Genomic DNA, 20,000 nt, shown 5'->3' with positions numbered 1-20,000 from the left:
TCCACAGAAGGACATGCTCCCACCCCTTAAAATACCCATTTTTAAAACAGTGTCAGGTGTCTCTGTTCATTCCTTCAAAATTCATTTTAAATGGAATGTGCTAGGCACTGTGTGAAATAGCATCTCAGAAGAGAGGTGGGAAAATCGTGGCTATCTTACATTGCTCTGATAGGGGTTTGTCAAGGCTGTATGGAAGTAGAGAGGAGGGGCCCCTAATTTTATCTGGTAAGTGAAGAAATGCATCTAAGTTGAAGTGACCTTGATCTGGTCTGAGGGTTGGGGGGGTCGAGTAGCAGAGATGGGTGAAGTGGGAAGAAGACAGGTGGCAGAGGGGCCAAAGAGGTGAAGAGTCTGGAAACTTCAGAGAAGTCCCCTCTTGTGGACAGAGGAAAGGGGCGGTTTTGGAAATTAGTGAAAGATAGGAATGGAAGGGTAGAGAGAGGCCAGGTCAGGGGTGCTGGGTGACCCAGTCAGTTAAGCGTCCAACTTCAGCTCAGGTCAGGCTCTTGCGGTTTGTGGGTTCAAGCCCCACGTTGGGCTCTGTGCTGACAGCTCAGAGCTTGGAGCCTGCTTCTGATTCTGCCCCTCCCTGCCCCTTCCTGCCCCTCCCCTGCTCATGCTCTGTCTCTTAAAAATACATAAACATGAAAAAAAAAAAAAGAGGCCAGGTCAGACTACCCAGGGCTGGATGTACCTTTCTAGGAGTTTATCATTTGATAATGAGGAGTCTGAATTAGAGGCTGTTGATCAGCAATTTAGGAAAATCACTGTGGCATCCATGTAGAGGATAGATTTTTGCAAGGTTCTATCCAGGGTTATTTTCAGAAATTTCAGTTCAGTTTGGTCCAGACTTTAGGGCTGGTTATGAGTAAATTCTTTTTCTCAATTACTCAAGGCCTTTTTTCCTACCCTAAAGAAGCTGGCAGGGGGCACTCAGCTCCTGTTGAAGGTGGGTAGTGGCCAGCCCTCTGTGGCTGCCAGAAGAACTGGGTGGCTGTATGCCCATACGTGTTATGATTTGCTTGTCCTGAATGTCTAATGATAAATGATATTGCATATGACAGCACATGTGAGCTGAGGGTAAGTGTGGCTTTTTGCTTCTTGAAATCACAGCAACAGGTGATTGCTCCACAACAATGTGGAGTTGTAAAAAAGAAAAAAAAAAACACCATTGGAGGAGGGGCAGGAGACTTCGGTGCTGCTCCCAGCTCGGCTGTAACCAGCAGTGGTGTCTCACTGCATTTCGCTTACCTCGGCTGTGAAGTGAAACGTTTAGACTAACATGGTCCTTAGAGCTCCCTCCAACTCTCGGATTCTCACTGGGCTTCTGGCTTCCACATTGGCTCTCCTTCCCTCCATCAGCACTAACCTCGGACTTCCAGACATTCTGATTAAGAGAAAAATTAGCAAAACCACTTATGTTTAAACCAGTTGTAGTTTAAAGAATGTAACCTGGTGATCATGGCAAATAACTTGCAGGAAAATAATTACACTGCATGCTCTGTGCTGTGCTGATGATAAAAGGAAAGCAGAAAACCACCTGGATACATCTTCTTTTTTCTCTTGACTTTTCCTGCTTGCCCCTCCTGCAAAGGTAGAGAGGAAATTGAATGGGGAATCTGAAGGGACTGAGGGTGAGGTTACTCATGGGGAAGCTGACCTGTGGAAGCTGAGTTCTGCCATATTCCAAACAAGTGCAGCCTTTAGTCAGCATTCGCAGCCATTCAGGTGGGTCCTAGGCAGAATTTTGACCTTTGACCCTCTGTCCCTTTGTGAAATTCTCTTGAACCTATACCTGGCACCCTCAGACTATATTCTGGCTGCCCAAAGTTCGGTCCTGGGCCCATCTTCTAACCCCAAAATTGCACTGTGCTCTCTTTTACCCAAACTAACTTCTAAAGATTCAGAAACTATAGGTAGATGATACTGTGGATGTTCTTGGGTGGAGGGGAGAACTTCTAGTGCTTCTGGCCCACCTTATATCCAGCAATACTCGCCAGCAAAACCAACCTACATATCTGTCCACTCATCAAATCCTGCAAAGTACTTTGGTGGTGGGGTAGAGTAATAAATAGCGGAAGTGGGATTTTTTCTGCCCTGCAGAGCGTTAGATAGTAACACAGGCACTGAGAACTCATTTATTCCACAAATGGGTTCATCATCTTCTGACTGTGGCATTGTGTATAGCAGAGGTTAAAAAAAGTCTGTGTGGAGGCACAGAAGAGTTAACACTTATGTTTCACGGGGAGTGTAGAAGGCTTCATGGAAGCATAAATAGGTTTGTGATTTGTCTGGCAGCAGCCTTAAAAGTAAAGGAAGATAGACCACGAGGAAGGCTGCATCAAGTGTAAAAAAGGCAGGAAAGACGCAGTGGGGCTAGTGGGAGAGGAGGAGTTACATTTCATAGAGAATTCTGAGGTAGAATCACTCTCTTATAGCATCAAGTTACCTGTGAAAAGGGATGGGGTAACCAAGGTAGCTAGTTCAGGTAGCTGCAGAACCCTAATCTCATCAATCAAGACAGGGAATATGAGGAATGAGATTGGGGACAGGTAGGAGGTGCTGAGTTCAATTTGGGCAGGAGTTATTTCAGATGCTTATGGGTATTAGTCCCTATGTCTGGGGAACCTGCTCTCTAGTTCTGCAGTATTTACATGAGGCTTTATATAAACTGCTACCCTGGGGATTCCCTGTAGCTTTTCTTCCTCATTTGGAAGTAAAGTTTTAGTTGGTAACATGATCACAAGAGGTTGGATATAAAAAAAATTCATTTGAATCAGTTTTCAGGTTAGAAGATAAATGTTGTGTTACTGTTCCACAAGATATGAAACTGAAATCACCCAAAGAGATTACAATGGAAAAGCATTGAAGTGTTTGTTTCTTTGACTTCTTGGTAGGTGGACAGTCTCTGTGATTCATTAGTGAGTGGGTCAGGGTTTGGCTCAGCCTGCTTGTTCCAGTCATCATCCACCAGACAACTGATTTAGGAGAAACATGGCCAGCTCATTGAATTTCCATTTCCTGAGTTACGTTGTGGTCTCATGGGGTGGTAAACACAAGGCTCCTGGGAATTAAATGTTTAATGCAAAGGACTAAAAACAGGCTCTCCTGAGCCAAGATGTTAAATTTACAAGGACATGTTGCAAAGATAGCCTGTACTTCCCCCTTCCAAACCACCTTTTCCATAAAATAAATGCTGCTTATCCTTATCTTCCCCCTACGCTATTCTGTCATAGACCTTGACCTTTGTTTTGATTTACCTTCCCATTGACACATCATCTGTTTTTTAATTCCCTGGTTAGACCTGGGGTTAAGATGAGAAGCAAGGCCAACAAACTAATTCAGACAAGTGCGCGCAGTGTTTCTCACTTTCCCTGGGATCATCTCATGTCCAGATCTATGTGTTCAAAAAATAAATTCCATCAAATGACCCAGAGGTGATTAGACTCTAGGAATTCAATTTCTACTAGCCAAGCTCAAGAGATGGACCAGTATACCAGAATGCCAGTTCATTCATTTATGCTCCATTTCATCTGTCAAGCAATTTCATTTCAGCTAGTTATTGTGTTAGTTTTCCAGAAAGAGAAGAAACCCAGAAAGTAAGATAAGAATCAGAAGTTCATTTGGCAATCGTAGAGTTGGAATAGAGGGAACTGAATGACTTCAGGTGAGAGCATCACCTAGCTCTGAGAGATTATTGTACCTGTTTCCATATTGGCACATTCTTGTTGGCTGATTAAAGTGCTCTTGGCCAAGGACAGTTGGAGGAGACAAAGCCACAGATTATTTGGTATCTAATTTTTTTTTAGCATTCCTTATCCATCATTAATTGATTGAACTAGATTGCCTCTCAAGTCACAAGTTTCTGTGCTCTGGAAAAAGGCCCTTATTCACTTGGACATGTTTCAAAGGTGACTGGATAATTATCTTCCTGATTGATGTTTAGGAAATCAACCTAGGACTCTCTAATGGACTTTTAGAGACTGTGTTAGTTTCTATTGCTTCCATAAGCAATCATCATAAATGTATTGGTTTATAACAATACCCATTTAATACTTCACAATTCTGTAGGTCAGAAGTCTGGACACAGCATGGCTCAACTGAATTCTCTGCTTAGAGAATGCTGAAATTAAAAAAAAAAAAACTTTTTAGGGCTCTGTTACCTTCTGGAGGCTCTGGGGATGAATTTGCTTCCACACTCCTTAAGATTGCTAACCCAATTTAATTCCTTGTCATTGTAGGACTGTCTTCTCTGCTCCCTTGATGGCTGTCAGCTAGGTGCCAGTTTTCACTCCTGTTTTCGTCTGCCTGCATTGCATCTCATGTTTTCTATGCCGTCCCCTCCAGCAACAGCATATCAAATCCCTCTCACATTTCTCACCTCTCAGCCTTCCTCTTCCTCCACATCTCATTGATTACTTCTGTTTTATAGGATAATTACATGGACTCACCTCAGTGATCTAAGATAATCTCCCTATTTTAAAATCAGTTGATTAGTAACCTTAATTACATCTGTAGAATTCCCTCAGGGAAGTACCTAAATTAGCGTTTGATTGAAAAACCAGAGATGGTCATCTTGAGGGGACCTCATCAGTAACACTTTGAAATAATGTTTCATCATTCCTTGAGTGATCTTGTCTATGAATGATTTCATCCATTACATGTATTCCTTTTATCTTGCCATTTCATGGGATAATATTTTCTTTTCCTACCTTTATATTTAGTATTTCAACCCCAGTTGGCATAGAAGGCTTTCTATTGCAAAAATTACATTTATTGGTTGACTGGATGGGAAAGATTGATGTTTTGTTCTGTTTTGTTTTGTTTTCTCTCCCTCCACTCAGCTGAGGAAGGCTCCCTGGGGCATATGAGCTCCATTGGCACAAACTGAAACATCATAGCACATTTGGTTTGGACTAAGTCAGTGATTCTTAACCCTAGCTGCACTTTAGAATCACATAACAAATGTTAAAGTGTTAATACTCAGGCCCCACCACAGAGATGCTGTTTTATATATGGTAAAGGCAGGGCATTTTTTTTTTTTAAGTTTCCCACATGGTTCTAATTTGCAGTCAAGGCTGAGAACTATTGATATGCTCCAGACATTCTGTTTTGAAGATAAGGAAGCTGAGGCTGAGGGTGAGAAATGATTTGCTGAAAGTCCCATAACCAGTGACAGATCTGGTGCTCTGTGCCAGTTCTGTGCCACAAACAAAGGGTTTATGATTTAACTGTACGTAGATTTCAGTGCTCGGTAATTATATGTAAAATGGATGTTAGGAAGGACTGGAGCATCCTGCCTCTTGGTTTCGTAGCAAGACTTATTTCTTTCCAGGACTTTAAGAAACTATTAAGTCTTGAAAAATGACTGTTTCAAGGTCCCTTCTCAGCAGCTTATTCTGCTCATGAGCAGTAATGAGTGCAGATACACTCTGCGGTAGCCAGGGAGCTGGCCACATGGACACCCACAGTCTCTGTGTCCCTGAGCTGCACACTTTCACATGGTAGCCACTTAACTGCACGTAACTGTGGAACACTTGAAATCTGGCTTGCGTCACTTGTGATGGGCTGTGTGAAATACACACTAGATTCAAAGATTCCATATGAAAAATACCTCAATGCTTTTCGTATTTACTATATGATGAAATAATATATTAGATATATTGGGGTACATAAGATATCTTAGGAAAATATTAAAAAATTAAAATTTTATGTTTTTCTTTTTTAACGTGGTTACTCGGAAATTCGAAAGTACGTATGTGGCTGGCACTTGTGTCTCACGTTATATTTCTGTGACCCAGCACTGTTCTAGAGGACATCTTCTATTAAAGCTATTAACAATGAATGGTCCAAGTCCAAACTGTTACACGTCCTCTGATCTCGAAGAGTGAAGTGGTATATTATAAACTTCCTGGAGCTGAGACTTGACATTGATCTGCCCCGTGTCTGCCATCTATCTGGCAGCCAGTCAGTCTGGCCAAGTAGACTCCTTTCTATTTATATATATAGGCTTAAAGGAGGTGGGGGGATGCCCCATGTCATGGAAAGCACACACTTTATAGCTCTTAAGTAATGTACCCGCAAGTAGGCCAGGTGCTCTTGGAGGCTGTAAGGCCTAGAGATGAATATTATATCCCTTGAGCAATACTCCTAAAGAACCTACTGTGTCAGCATTTATGAATTATTACCGCCCTTGACAGGCCGGAGCACTGAAAATATTGTGGTCTGACCCTGTCCATAATTCGAATCCAAACTTTCCTCTTTCTTTTTTTCTTCCCCTCTGTAGCTTTCCTGCCTCACTGGTACTCTGCTCATGTGCTCGGTTGGCCTAGTTTCATATTTACGGTGCAGCATGGGAAGGTGAAGACAGGCCTTGGAGACTCTGGGCATGGTTCTGTCGGGGGATTCATGGAACCTCTCAAAGTTCCTCTAAACTTTTGTATTCTCAACGTTAAAATGAGGCTGTCTTTCACAGAGTCTTTGTAAAAGTTGAATGAAATAATAAGGCAGTTTTTAGGGGAGGCATCTACTCTATGTCAGGCCCAAGGCTAGTTGTTGGGGACACAACGTGTACGTGAGACAGACCTCCTGCCCCCAGTTACTCACAGCTAAAAGAAGAGAAGGACAAGGAGCCTGGCAGCGTCGGGACAAGCAGTCCTCAAAGAATGGCAGCTTTCATTACATTGCGCAGCCTGGGATTTGGCTTACCACAAAATCACGGATGGCGTGCCGACGAGGGAACTGAGGCCCACAATGATTAAATGAGTGCCTGAGTTACCAGGTCAGGCAGTGTCGGGCTGGCACCAAGGCTTGGGATTGCTGACACCTTCTCTGGAAATGCTTTTTCCAGAAGATCATATTGCCTCACTCTTGGTTTCTCAACTTGTTTGCCTTAAAAGAACAAGTTCATTTTGGACTTGATGAAAGGAAAGAAGAGTTTCTCCCAATGTTCGCTCTATATGTTATCTGGGTCTGTTAGTAAGTCCTTTTAGTGCACTGACTTACTTTACTAATCATTGTCAGATTATCATCTCATCAAGATAACGAATGTTTTTGCTTGAAGACTTCACTCACTGTGATCATGTCTTCAACAGCCTATCCATTTCCTATTAAATTAGGTAAAACAAAACCAATTTCCATCGGAGAGTTTGAAAGAAATTCCAACCTCTTCAACTTTGTTTAAAGTATATTCTCCATGTTCTATATGATGTATCGCGCTAAAAAAAATAAATGGTTTAAAAAAAAAAAGCCACTTGTGAAAAGAGAGAGACACAGCAGAAATCCAGTAAGAGACTTGCTTTTTCAAATTCTGTTTTGGAAAAACAAAAATGACTCTGTAGGTGCAGTGGTATAAAGTATGATATAAAAAGGAACGCACTGTTCAAATACGTACCTATGCAATTGATGTTCTCTTTGATGTGAGAGACATACCCACATTGTGAATCAGTGGATGCACCAAGTGAGTCAAGCTGGGTGAGTTTGGCCACCCTCCACAAGGGTAGTTTTTATGTCAAGGTACTGCAAAGTGCCACCGGGTCTTACTTATAAACTCAGACAGGTTGCCCCATGCACCAATAAAGGTCCACTCCTAGCAGAATGCCCATGCAGACCAAGATAGGGGCAGCACTAAGTATTTAGTTCTGAAAAGGCCTGTATTTTTTCACTTCTCCAGAAAGGAAGAGTTTAATACCAAAATTCCTATAACCCAGCTGCCTTTTGTATTCTCACAGGGAAAGTCCTAGCTTGAAGTCAAGCCTCTTATCATTGGAATTCATCTACCCAGTTCTCATCTCTAGAAATGCATGATTCACAAGACAAATGATCTGGACCCAGTTAACAACAGCATAGACTTTTTTTTTTTTTTTTTTTTTACAACAGCTGAGATAGTAATTACGGGTGAAACCAGCCTCTAGATTTTTTCCCACAACTGGGCATCCATGTCAAAGGTGTACAATTGCCTATACACCCAAGCAAAAATGAGCAGCATTCCTGCTTTATCCTAGAAGATGCACACATTACATTATGATGACTCTTCATTTTCCTCGGACCCTTATGTGATGTAAGTGCATGATTGAAGAAGGGAGTTGTACATGTTGTGGCTACCCGAGAACATATTTACTGACTGCTTTACCACCCCCCTAGGCTTCTATTTCATGATATATAGATGAGGGCCCCAACCCCAATCCACCCAATGGAAGCATTACAAAACATAATCTATTTATTACTAGTATCAGAAAGAGTCTAATAAAGAACTTATTTATTGGATACATGTAAAATGCTTTCAATAGAACATCTCATTTAATCTCCTCCTGATTTTCCTATGAAAAAGGTAATAAGATTATCATCCTTATATTAGAGACTAGTAAACAGGTTTGGTAAAGCTAGGATTTGAACCTAGCTCTCTCTGACTCCAGAACACATGCACTTAGCCCCAAGCTCACCCTCTCTGTAAATGATGATCAAAGATGGCATTTATGGTAGAGGCTGATGTTAATTTCTAAAGACTTGGGAAAATATCTGTCAATGATTATTAACTAAATATGATCAGCAAACAGTAAAACAGATGGCATCAAATGAAATTGTGTCCAGGGTTCACTCAGTAGTCCTGTCTCTTACATCTTCTATCAATGTCAGCAGATTAATCTTTGTACCTGTCACCTGCATGGAGCCTAGATAACATCATTCATTTCCTGAGCTGATGGTGTGCTGGGTCCTGTTTGTACTCGCTTGTGGATCCACGTTCAGTGACTTCAGGCAATCCAGGTTCAGTGACTTGATAACTTAAAATCCGCCTTGGTGAAGGTATTTACACCAAAGAAAGTGGTAAATGCTACCAATCATGGTCCTTCTTTCTCTCCCTCTCTCTCCCCCCCCCTCTTTAAATTCCAGAGAGACAGTTGTTATACATTTATCAGTGCACCACTGTCTATGACTCAAAGAGAGATACAGTGTGAATTGTCACCCTTCTAAAGGTAAACTAAGGCATACTGAGTACACTAAAAAAAAAAGCCTACAAAAATAATTATGCCTAATTCTTCAGTGAATCTTCAATCCCCATCATTCTGCATTTGGGACGACCTCTTAAAATATAACCACAGGATTTGATACATCATTAGAAATATAATTTTTTATTATTGTTTGTTACAAAAGCATATATGCCCACTGTAACAGTTTAATGTTTCTGAATGCAAGTACAAGCATACGAACCATAGTATGCATATGTTAGTGTTGTCAAAGAGAAATATAAAATATAATGAAAGCCACTTATGTGATTTTAAATTTTCTACTGATCATATTTCAAAAATAAAAAGAAACAAGGAATATTAGTTTTCAATAATATATTTTATTTAACCCAGCAATCCAAAATATGGGTTTAACATATGGTAAGCATAGGCCTTGTCAAAATATTTTGCATCCCTTTTTTGTACCAAGCCTTTAAAATCCGTGTATATTTTACACTTATAGCACATCTTAATTTGAATGCTAACATTTCATCAGAAATACTGATCTGTATTTAGATTTCATAAAAATCTAGATTCACTAGATTCACGTCTCAACCTGTCCCAAATATACTTAATTAAATGCTTAATTAAACTATCTAATTGAAATTTTGTAAAAATTTTGCATACTCATTTCCTCAGTTACATTAACCCTGTTTCCAATGCACCACGGACACTAAATTGGTAACTGAATTGGTTAATGCAGGTGCATGTGATCTATGCTTTAAATGTTTTATAAAAAAGGAGACTTAGTATATATAATATTCCGAAAGGCCTTTTTCCCTCACACATTACACATTTAAAATAATTTCCTATCCTGTATTCCCCATTAGATTCTGAGAAGAGAGAAATCTCAGCAAAACTAGTGAGGTCAGTAATGTTTGTGAACTTTTTCTGTCTCTCTAAAACAGGAAAGAAATAAAATGACCTTAGGCATTTTAGGTCTGAACAATTTTCAAGTGACCACCACTATAAAAAGTGGGTAATGACACGAACAAATGCAAACTATTCAAATAAGTGCCCAGTACTAATTACAATGGATTGTTACAAATACTCTTTTGGATTAGCCTCTTTTTCAGCATTGAGTTCTTAGCACAGCTTCACCAGGAAATCACCTCGATTCAGTTTTGCAATATTTCATTACTAATCAACACCTGCATCAGAAAGTACACATTTATTAGGTTATCTAACTAGAGTCTTGGTTTTGCAATATAAACACCTCTGCTTCTGTAGGGATTTTTTAATCAGCTCTTACTTTTTTGGTATCAGAATAGCTAATTCAGTAAAATGAAAATTGGGGGATATATTATTTCTATCAATTCAGCTGCCACTCTGGTATTTTGCCTTAACAGGGCTACAAGTTCCTTAATCTTTCATGCTATTCCTCCTATATATAAATATGCTAACATCATTCTTCTAGGGATGCTGTTGACCTCTTTCCTTTTAAATACTTGATACAAATCAGAGGGTGTAGGTAGCTGTGGGTGGTGGTTCATTTTGTCCCTGCCAAATTACAAACCAGATATGAACACATGTTCCCCTATATGGCTTAACATGGTTTTTAAGATTACTTTTAATAAAGTTGATATGGGGGTTCTTCATGAAATAGTCTAGTCTTCACATTAAATTCATCTGGTACTCATCCTCTCTATGTAAGTATCTCTAAAATCCAGTAATGACCTCATTCTCTCTCCCAAGTCTTTGGTCTCCTACCTTCATCTTCCTACCAGACATTTCTAACATTTCCACAAGTCTTTCAATCACTGTTAAATCACTTTAATACCAAATATCCCAAGACAGTCATGTGATCTTATCCTTTCTAAACAGCTCTGATCCCAAAGTTCCGATTTCTATCAATAGCGCCATCTTTCCTCCACACATATATTCAGTCATTTACAATAGACATGTTTTCTTTATCATCTTCTATATCCAGTCATCACCATATCTTGTCAGTATTTCTCAGTGATACTTAATGAGGAAAGTATGAGGAGCAGATTTAGCCCAAGAATAATCCATTTTACACATGCTTTGCCTATCCCAAAACTTCTAGTGACTTTCTGAATAATATGAGTTGAAATGCTATTTCGGGCTAGTCCTCCTTTGCCAATCCAATTTTATTCCCCTTTATTCATAGTTTCAAACCTGTTCTCTATCTCACCAGCTCATTCCAACTACTGCCCTGAGCTAATCAGATCCAAAGCCATACCCAGGACATTTGTACCATCTGAGCTCTTACCCATAATGCATGTTCACATCCTACCCCCACTATTCCTTACCTAGCACAATCTTCTCTGTCATTCAGTCGCTGATTATTTCCCCACTCTGATCTTTCTTTCATTTTTAGGTACACTTCCTCTTTTCATAATTTCATGTGCCTATCTTGCCTAATTCTTGGGGTAGAGAACCATGATTGTGATTGCTTTTGTATTCTCCATTGTGCCCTGCACAATTCTAGAACTAAGAATTCAACAACTACTTGCTCATTTTAAGATTAAAAAAAAAAATGGAAGCGATTCCTTTCTTGGCCTGGAATTGGTTATAACATATTGGAAAAAAATATCATGTTTAATCTCCATCTCTTCTCATGTGTTTATGTACCGTTTTATAGCCGAGGAATAAAAGTCAGTATATCACAGGCCTAACTGTAATTTGGAGGTCTCCTCTGCTGGGCAGTTTATAGAATGAAAACTCACACCAGCTGGATTACACTGCTTTTCAGCTAGCTCTCCCTTGTGGAAGTGGGGGTTGGGGGCATGGGCAGGCAAAATGCCTCAGGCTTTGAAAGTGGAAATGGTGTGAGTTCCATTATGCAAGAATAGAAACTTGTCTCCCCCACCCAACCACCGCCCCACCCCAAATGAAAATCTTGCTGTGAGGCTATAGCCAAAGAATGCATAAATATCAGTAGAAATTTACAGAGGTATTTTCCCTAGAAAAATATTACAAACTTACATTGCAAAATAAGAACCCAGTAGGCTAAGGTACAATTTGGTAGATTCCTCTGGAGTACCTGCCTCTACATAGAGACTTATGGTGGGGAAGGGGAATAATGGTACTTTCTCCTTCTCACATGGGCACATCACTGATGGACTACATTAAAGTTTCAGACTTTGTGGGTTGACACTTTGTCCTCTCCTAGGGACATTTTTCTCTCAGCTAAAACCTAATAAAGAAGGGTCCTTCACCTAGAAGCTGCCACATGGAGTTCTGCAAAACTGAAGGGAGCAGCCTCTAGTCAAATCGAACAGAATGTCCATGAGCCCAGCCACATGCTGGCTCTGGGGACTGCTCAGTAAGGAACTACTTTCAGAGTCAGCCCCACTGAGCCAGCAACAGTGGAAGGAGAGTTTTAGTCTTTGGATGAAGCAGTTAGCTCTTCCTGAATCCAGCCACACTTCTCCATCCTCTTCTCTGCTCCCTAGTTGGAGCGAGACTTGGGGCCCTATGCAGTGCTCTCAGTGCAGTGACCTGTTCTTATCTCCTAGGGGTAAAATAGCAGTTTTAAATACCTCCTTTTCTGTAGGGGTGTGCAAACAGATGTATGGCTAATTTTGCTCTAAGGACTCTGATTTGTTTGTTTCTTTATGAGACAGAATGCGTTCTATGGAGATATGTTGTGAAAATTTGGAAGAGGTGAAGTTCATTTGCAGGCAGCAGCTTTCAAAAGTTTGGGGACGAGAGGGAGTCAACTACAATTCATCTGAAGCAAAACTCGCTTGTTTCTGGCATCTGCCAAGTGTCTGAAATATTTGAAGATGTGACTTCCAAACCAGAGAAAGCAGCCTTCTTAGAAAGGCAGACCTATTCATATCTTGATTCAGTTGGGAAGCAAAAAACCCTGCCTAGAACTGGAACTCCCTGTTACAACCTGATATCGAGAGAGCGAGTGCCAGAGGAGGTGTCTCTACCTGACACTAAGTGCATTGGGGAATTGCTAGGAAAACTAACACTGTTCAGAGCCCAGTTCCTCGATGCTTTTCCTCCTTACGAACACACACACACACACACACACACACACACACACACACACCAAAACAAAAAAAACCTTAAAAATAAATTTTAAAAGGAAATATCCAGTTAACAAAAGGATGGAATTTTCAGCCTTTCACATATTTATTTTTGCCCTTTTTACACATTTCTGCTGGCGGCTTCCAGCTAGGATCACATAGCCTATTCACCTAGCAGTAAAGAGAGCCGCTCAGTGGTTCACATTTGCAAAGCAGATGAGGACGATGCAAAGGCCGTTAGCCCAGAGCCTTCCAGGTTAGGAACCTAAAACATGGATGCTACAATAACTGCAACTCACATTTGTGTGCAATCCTGTAATTGGCAGTGTGTGCACATGCAGTGCCACTCAGTTCTGTCAGTGACTCCGCGAGGCAATGTTTGAGGGCATTCTTTATACAATAGGCATATACATGGGTATTCAGACCCAGGAAGATATTCAGTTTATGTAGAGATGTGTTTTCTTAGAACTTCTTAAGAACGTGAAATCATATGGAACAACAACAAAAAAATGATGGGCCATCCACTATCTAGAAATGAAAGTTTGAAATATCACACTTTATACGTATTCAGAATTACACAGCCATTACTGAGAACCACACCATTCCATTACCCATGAGAACAAATGTTCTTGTTCATCATTTCAGCCTGATTAGGGGTAATGAGAAAGGCTATTTCATTATTGTCAAGAATGTACCATAGAGAAAATGAGGCCAATAGAGGCCCCGGTGGAGCTCCCAGTGTGATGATCAGGTATGCCTGAGTGATGTGTAAGTAATGTAATTTTATGAAAATATTGCCACTAAGCTTTAAAGTAGTTGGCATTAGTTGTCAGATGTAGCAACAGCTCTCCAAAGGACAGTGTGCTGAGTTCATTTTAAACCAGCCCAAACTTGTCTCTTCAGAGGTCCTAGAAGTGGACACCTGGCTTATTTATTCCAAAGAAGCTTATTTCCCCCAGGTAAAAGTATGGGCTGGCTGAGGCATGATCTGCTCCCCTATTCATCAAACTGAAGGGATTAAGGCGTGGCCACACCCAGATAGCTAGCAAGGCCTCCAACTGACCTTTCTTTGAGTCGGGGGTGTTCACATTCCTGGGCCTTTCAGAGAAAACAACCCACGACAGGCAGGGTATCCTAGGCAGGCCACCTAGGAAGCACAGGTGTTTTGTTTTCTTGTGCTTCTCACCTTCTCCTTTCTGCTCCCTTCTAGCTACACCTCCTCATGATGGCTCCTCAGCATGGGTTTCTAAGTATTAGTTGAGCTCCTTTATTCAGTGAGAAACACAGGAGGAGTTTTACTATTACAAGCGGTTTGTTGTGTTTTTCCTTTTATGGCCTGTCCAGCTCAAGGCCCTATGCTTGGTGATACTGCTGACAGGTTTTTCTATTTCCAGATCAAATTAACATGAAACCACACTGGCCCTATTATTGAAGTGGGGGGGGGGGAGAGGGGGGAGGGGGTCCTTTGTTGTAAAGTGTTTCTAGGGTTGTTGGCCAAGATGGGAAACTCTCTAGTGTCCATGTTATTTCCTGAGGCAAGCACACGTGGGAAATAGAATTTATTACAAACCTACTGTTTGCCCTTACGAAAAGTTTAATAATATGAGACTCTGGGGCAATGAAAGATTTACTGGGATTCCTTCTGGAACTGACATGCATGTCAGCTCATTCATGGTTTAGCCAGCTTATAAACAGTGTGTAATGATAATGGTCTGCTTTTATCTTACTGTTTTTTGTATGATTACTCCTTTTTGTATGATTGCAGGTCCTACAGGTATGGATCTCTGGCAGCTGCTGTTGACCTTGGCAGTGGCAGGATCAAGCAGTGCTTTTTCTGGGAGTGAAGGTGAGTTCTACTTTCCCATTCCCACCCCCAGTGTTTTGAAATAACACTGAACTTTATTTGTTAAATATAAGTTCTTTGGATGCTTTAATTAGAAGAGGTAAGTTTTAAGTAGCAGCAAATGGGAAACTGGTCTTAGCTTTAAAATCATAAACTGGGTGGACTTTTCTGTGGATGTTTTAGGAGGAATACAGTTTTGGCATCTGATCTTTTCAAATCAAAAATAAATGCTGCAAATCATGCTGAGGACATTTATATTGAAAGCAAGCCAGGTCTCTTGGTCCTGGGAGAGATCTTGAAATTGCACTGGAAGGTTGGTTATTAACCTACTGATCACTCTGTTCATCCGTGACTAAGGATATCATCGCCTATTTCCAGAGCTCAGAATTAAGGTCTCTGAATCATATTCTCTGAGAACGGAAATTGCAGGTTTCAAATAAATTTCACCTCTCACACTCTGGATGGTTACCATTTGGCAAAGTGTGAAGGAAGACACAAATGAAAAGAGTTGAATAATGTACTCAGAACTCATGATTTCCTTGGCCATCTCTATAAGTCTCCTTCCTTTTTTATACACTCTTCCTAGTGAAGTCCCAGTACATTCAAACGTATGTCTCATAGCAGAAATAACTGGAGCGAGAATGAGTAATGAAAGGGAATGAGAAGAAGGATGTTTCTGTCCAGAAAGTAAACTCTGCTTATAAAGGGGGATGAGACTTTTTAAAAGATTATCTTGAGTGCGTGATTTTTTTTTTCCTTGCTTGAGTGTCCAACATAAGAAATAAAGTCTATTTCTCCTATGCTCTGACACTGCATTCAGTTGTTGCTTTAAGAGTAGCTGACTCCCCTACTCACTGGGCAACTCATGTTGGAAAACACAGTTTAACAACAGAGGTAGTGCCTTAAGATGTCCTCCCTGACCTTTGAGCCAAAAATAAATCTGTAGTAGTGAGCTGCTGAGGGCCACCAAAGTAAAAAAAAACAAGAAGGGTAAAATATGTTATTTTATCTTGTAAAGCAATTTTAAAATATTTATAGAAAAGAAGTCATAATTGTTTGAAATATTTTTGGGTCTCTCTGGTGTTATAATGTCAACATTATGCAAGTCAAACATGGAGAGAATTGCAGGCTCCATGTCAGCAGCTTTTCCCATGGCTGGTTTTAGACCCTGGTTCTGAGCCAAAGAATTACAGCTGAGAGCCTCTGCTGTTCCAAAGTCATGGTAGTTTAATCTCTACTTTCTTCATTAAGGTAGCTTTCACTCCACTGGGCAAGGCTTGAGGAATTTAAAAAAAAACCTGTGAAATGAAAAGTATGGCAAAGGAAATCTTTAAAGAAAATTAAAAACATAGCCCCAGCTGAAAGAGTAGAGCTCAAGTTACATTTTAGACCTAGAGAGGCTGCGAAGAGCATCTATTTCAGCTGCTTTGACATTTTAGCTTTGACATAAACCTTTAACTTCATAAGGAGAGTGGAGAAAACACCGCCATTAACTGGTTTTATGTTTGCTTTTTGATAGTTTTTTGTTTGCTGTTTGGGGGTAACAGAGATAAGAAGATGCATTGGCTTATTGTAAACAAATCATGTAGCCTACCAGTACTTACACAGAATAAGTGATTTAGCAAAGGAAAAAATTTCTTTTTTCTTCTGTTTTTTTTTTTTTTTTAATTTTTTAATTTAGTGGGCTAACCAAAATTCTTTTGGAATATGTGGCTACTCCAGGGTTCTACCTTAAAATGGCCTGGGGATTGTTATGGATGAGTATGATGTCTACATAAGAAGGTGTAGATGAACATGTTTGAACATGAGCGTGCACGCACATGAGTGTGTTTACCAGTTCTGCCCATCTATCTGATGAGTTCTGCCAGAGTGGTCACGTGACAACGTGGATTGAATCTCAGATGACATTCGGGGGCCATGTAGTCCTTCTTCTGCCAGGTCCAGATTGCAGCCAAATTGTTCTTACGTTGTCTCCCATTATATAAGGCAGACTAAACATACAGGTAAGAATTTAAAAAAAAAAAAACAAAAAAAACCTGCTACCACTGTAGTTTCACCGTGAAACCATTCATTTGAAATCAGTTTGGTCAGGGAAAGATGTGACACGGCTGAGGAAGCCATGTGGCAAGTGTTACTTGAAGAAAAGTTACCTAGGAGCTGGTAAAAGATGCCACATCTCTATGCCTAGGGAAGGTTGGCACTTGAAGCCTGGAGCAGGGTTTTTCTTGCTTGGGCAGGTGAGTGGTTAGAAATATACCGGCCCTGAGAGGATTTTTCATTATGTCTAATTGCCCTGGGAGAAATTTAATGAGAGCTAAACATGGAACAGTGCACCATTGTGTTAGCTCCGATGTTGTAATAGGTGCACCTCTCATTGTCTTTCATCCTTATATTAGTCTCTACATCTGCTTCTCATGACCAGTTACATAGTCTCCGGGACAATTTCTTACTCCAAAATCAGGAATGACCAGCAGTGCCTTATTTTCAGAGGGGCTTCACAGGTTAAACTGTCAACTGGCTGCATCAGAACTGATGCTCCTGGGATGATGATTTTTTTTTTATTTTTTTTTTTAACGTTTATTTATTTTTGAGACAGAGAGAGACAGAGCATGAATGGGGGAGGGGCAGAGAGAGAGGGAGACACAGAATCGGAAGCAGGCTCCAGGCTCCGAGCCATCAGCCCAGAGCCCGACGCGGGGCTCGAACTCACGGACCGTGAGATCGTGACCTGAGCTGAAGTCGGAGGCTTAACCAACTAAGCCACCCAGGCGCCCCCTGGGATAATGATTTTTAATGAGAAATGTGTATAAAGATTTTGAAATATTCCTCAAAGGAGTGCCTGCTATAAATCAGGTCACATCTCTGCTACTTCAGTCAGTCCACAACTGAGCATCCTTTTTGACCTCAGCAACCAAACATGGGAGCATATTAGCCCCTGCCCTCAAGAATTTCAGTCTAGTTGGGACATAAGGAACTTCTAGAAATTAATGAGAAACTGTATAGCTTTAAGGTCTAAATTGTGCAATGAATACATATGGTCAAGATGTTCTGAAAAAGAGTAAATGAAGATGGACTGGAATAGTTACTTCAAGTTTAATGTATAGATATTTTTTTAGAGCTTTCTTTTTTCAAAGATTCAACTTAGGGCTATGAGGAATATAGTGATTCTTCTCTCAAGGAAGTTACCATGAGTTAAGAGATCAGGAACCTGCACAAAGAATTGCCGTGTAAGACCATGTCTATTAACAATTGAAATAGTGGCCCCGAACTACACTCCTTAGGAGGAGTGAAGTGTGGAGGGTCACCTCCTGCTGTAGTGAATTAGAACTTCATGAAGGAGGTCGGTGTTATTCAGCAGAACTACAATACTTGTTTAAGACTTTAAAAGGCTGAGAAGAGCAGGAGGAGACTCTCGGAATAGCCGATGTGATAGAGGAACAACATAAACGGAAGCGCACAGGTGTAGGTAGAAGGTGTACATGAAGAACAACTCATTCAGCTACTGAGTTTATCCTATGTACAGACACGGTACCAGGCAATGAGTGGTTCTATTTTACACATTTAGTATTCAACAGCTATTTTTTGAGCACTTACTTTGCAGAAGGCATATGATTCATTTGTCCAGAGTGTGCTATACATGAGCACTCCATTTGTAATTATTCACTTCGGAAGTAAACTTAGGTCAATAGATTGGAGTTAAATTATAGAAGGCTTAGCAATAGCAAAAGCTTTGTGGAAAGGACGGGTCTTGCTGGGTCTTGAGGAATGAAGATGGTATTTGGAGAGAAAGAGAAGAGACAGAGTGTAAAGCATATCCTGCAAGTCATAGTTCTTCTCAAAGCTGTAGGCCATGCATAAGCCCTAATGATGGGACATTGTGTGTGTGTGTATGTGTGTGTATAATATGTGTAAATTGCATCTATAATATTTATGTATAATGTACATTATATATATGTGTGTGGATGTGGCATGGATTGCAGGCAAAGCACATAATTAGTATTTTATCGGCAGATTAAAAGGTGCTACATCATTCTGTATCAGTCAAGGTAAGAAATGTGCACTAGGGGTGAGATGCTACATCCTAAAGGAATCAGGATCCTCAAAATAATATTTTCTGCCTATATTTGAACATTTTTTATAAACTTATACAAACTGACACAGCACTTATGTGGGAAAAAAAAGACACCTCTCTTCTCATTGCTAACAAAAAGGAAATAATGACCCAGTGGAAGGAACATTGTATTTTTTTTTAATAAGCCCTCCCCGCACCCTGACAGTGAGGCCCCACAGGGCCCTGAGAAGTTGCCAAGACCTGTAGGATATATATCAAGCAAGGATTAGAGTCATGGTTATAGTTGGTAACCAGTAAATGGTGTGCCTATCAAATGATTTCAAGAAGTTCTAGGCTTTCCATGCATACTGAAAGTGAAGATAACCTCCACAGAGCTCTAGATTGCTGCTGTCTTTACTGTCACCAGGAGGCAAGAAGAAATCTTTCATTCTGCTGTCATGCCATAGCCTGCATCCATGTATATCAGCAACCCTGTGTCACCTGGTCCTCTTGATATCACAAACCGCTTCCACACTGGAGCTCAGCAGGATGTAGCAGACCAGGCTGAGGAGCTCCTGGCCTCAACAATTTAAATGGTGCCAGTGGAAGATGTGAGCACAGACCTCTGCAGATGATGACACAAAACAGTCTTTCATCAAGTTTTAATCAAGCACTTTTATGGATCTGAGGATGAATTTTTTAATGTTATTTTTTATTTTTTTTAATTTACATCCAAATTAGCATATAGTGAAACAATGATTTCAGGAGTAGATTCCTTAATGCCCCCTACCCATTTAGCCCATCCCCCCTCCCACAAACCCTCCCATTATCCTCAGTTTGTTCTCCATATTTGAGTCTCTTGTGTTTTGTCCCCCTCCCTGTTTTTATATTATTTTTGTTTCCCTTCCCTTATGTTCATCTGTTTTGTCTCTTAAAGTCCTCATATGAGTGAAGTCATATGATTTTTGTCTTTCTCTGACTGACTAATTTCACTTAGCATAATACCCTCCAGTTCCATCCACGTAGTTGCAAATGGCAAGATTTCAGTCTTTCTGATTGCCAAGTAATCCTCCATTGTGTGTGTGTGTGTGTGTGTGTGT

At 40.5% G+C, this 20,000-nt stretch overlaps 1 protein-coding gene and 1 long non-coding RNA gene across 5 annotated transcripts in view; one reads left to right on the top strand and one right to left on the bottom strand.

Annotated features, from left to right (window-relative positions):
- LOC125935016 (uncharacterized) overlaps positions 1 to 11,653 on the bottom strand; it is an 18,136-nt gene extending 6,483 nt beyond the window's left edge. The window contains exons 1-2 of the long non-coding RNA XR_007461598.1: positions 11,276 to 11,653; positions 1,252 to 1,387 (exon numbers count right to left, since the gene is read on the bottom strand). This is a non-coding gene — a long non-coding RNA (uncharacterized LOC125935016). The remainder of the gene's footprint in view (positions 1 to 1,251; positions 1,388 to 11,275) is intronic.
- Positions 1 to 20,000, top strand: part of GHR (growth hormone receptor) — a 272,004-nt gene that overhangs the window by 114,877 nt on the left and 137,127 nt on the right. For all 4 annotated transcript variants that reach the window (XM_049648702.1, XM_049648701.1, XM_049648698.1 and 1 more), the window contains one exon: positions 14,772 to 14,852. In XM_049648702.1, the coding sequence (XP_049504659.1) occupies positions 14,783 to 14,852 (70 nt within the window). In that variant the 5' untranslated portion in view covers positions 14,772 to 14,782. The remainder of the gene's footprint in view (positions 1 to 14,771; positions 14,853 to 20,000) is intronic.

Source organism: Panthera uncia, assembly GCF_023721935.1.
Source record: "Panthera uncia isolate 11264 chromosome A1 unlocalized genomic scaffold, Puncia_PCG_1.0 HiC_scaffold_17, whole genome shotgun sequence".
In the NCBI taxonomy this organism is placed as follows: domain Eukaryota; kingdom Metazoa; phylum Chordata; class Mammalia; order Carnivora; family Felidae; genus Panthera; species Panthera uncia.
Note: the sequence above shows the minus strand (reverse complement) of the source record. Positions and strands in the feature narration are given on the sequence as shown.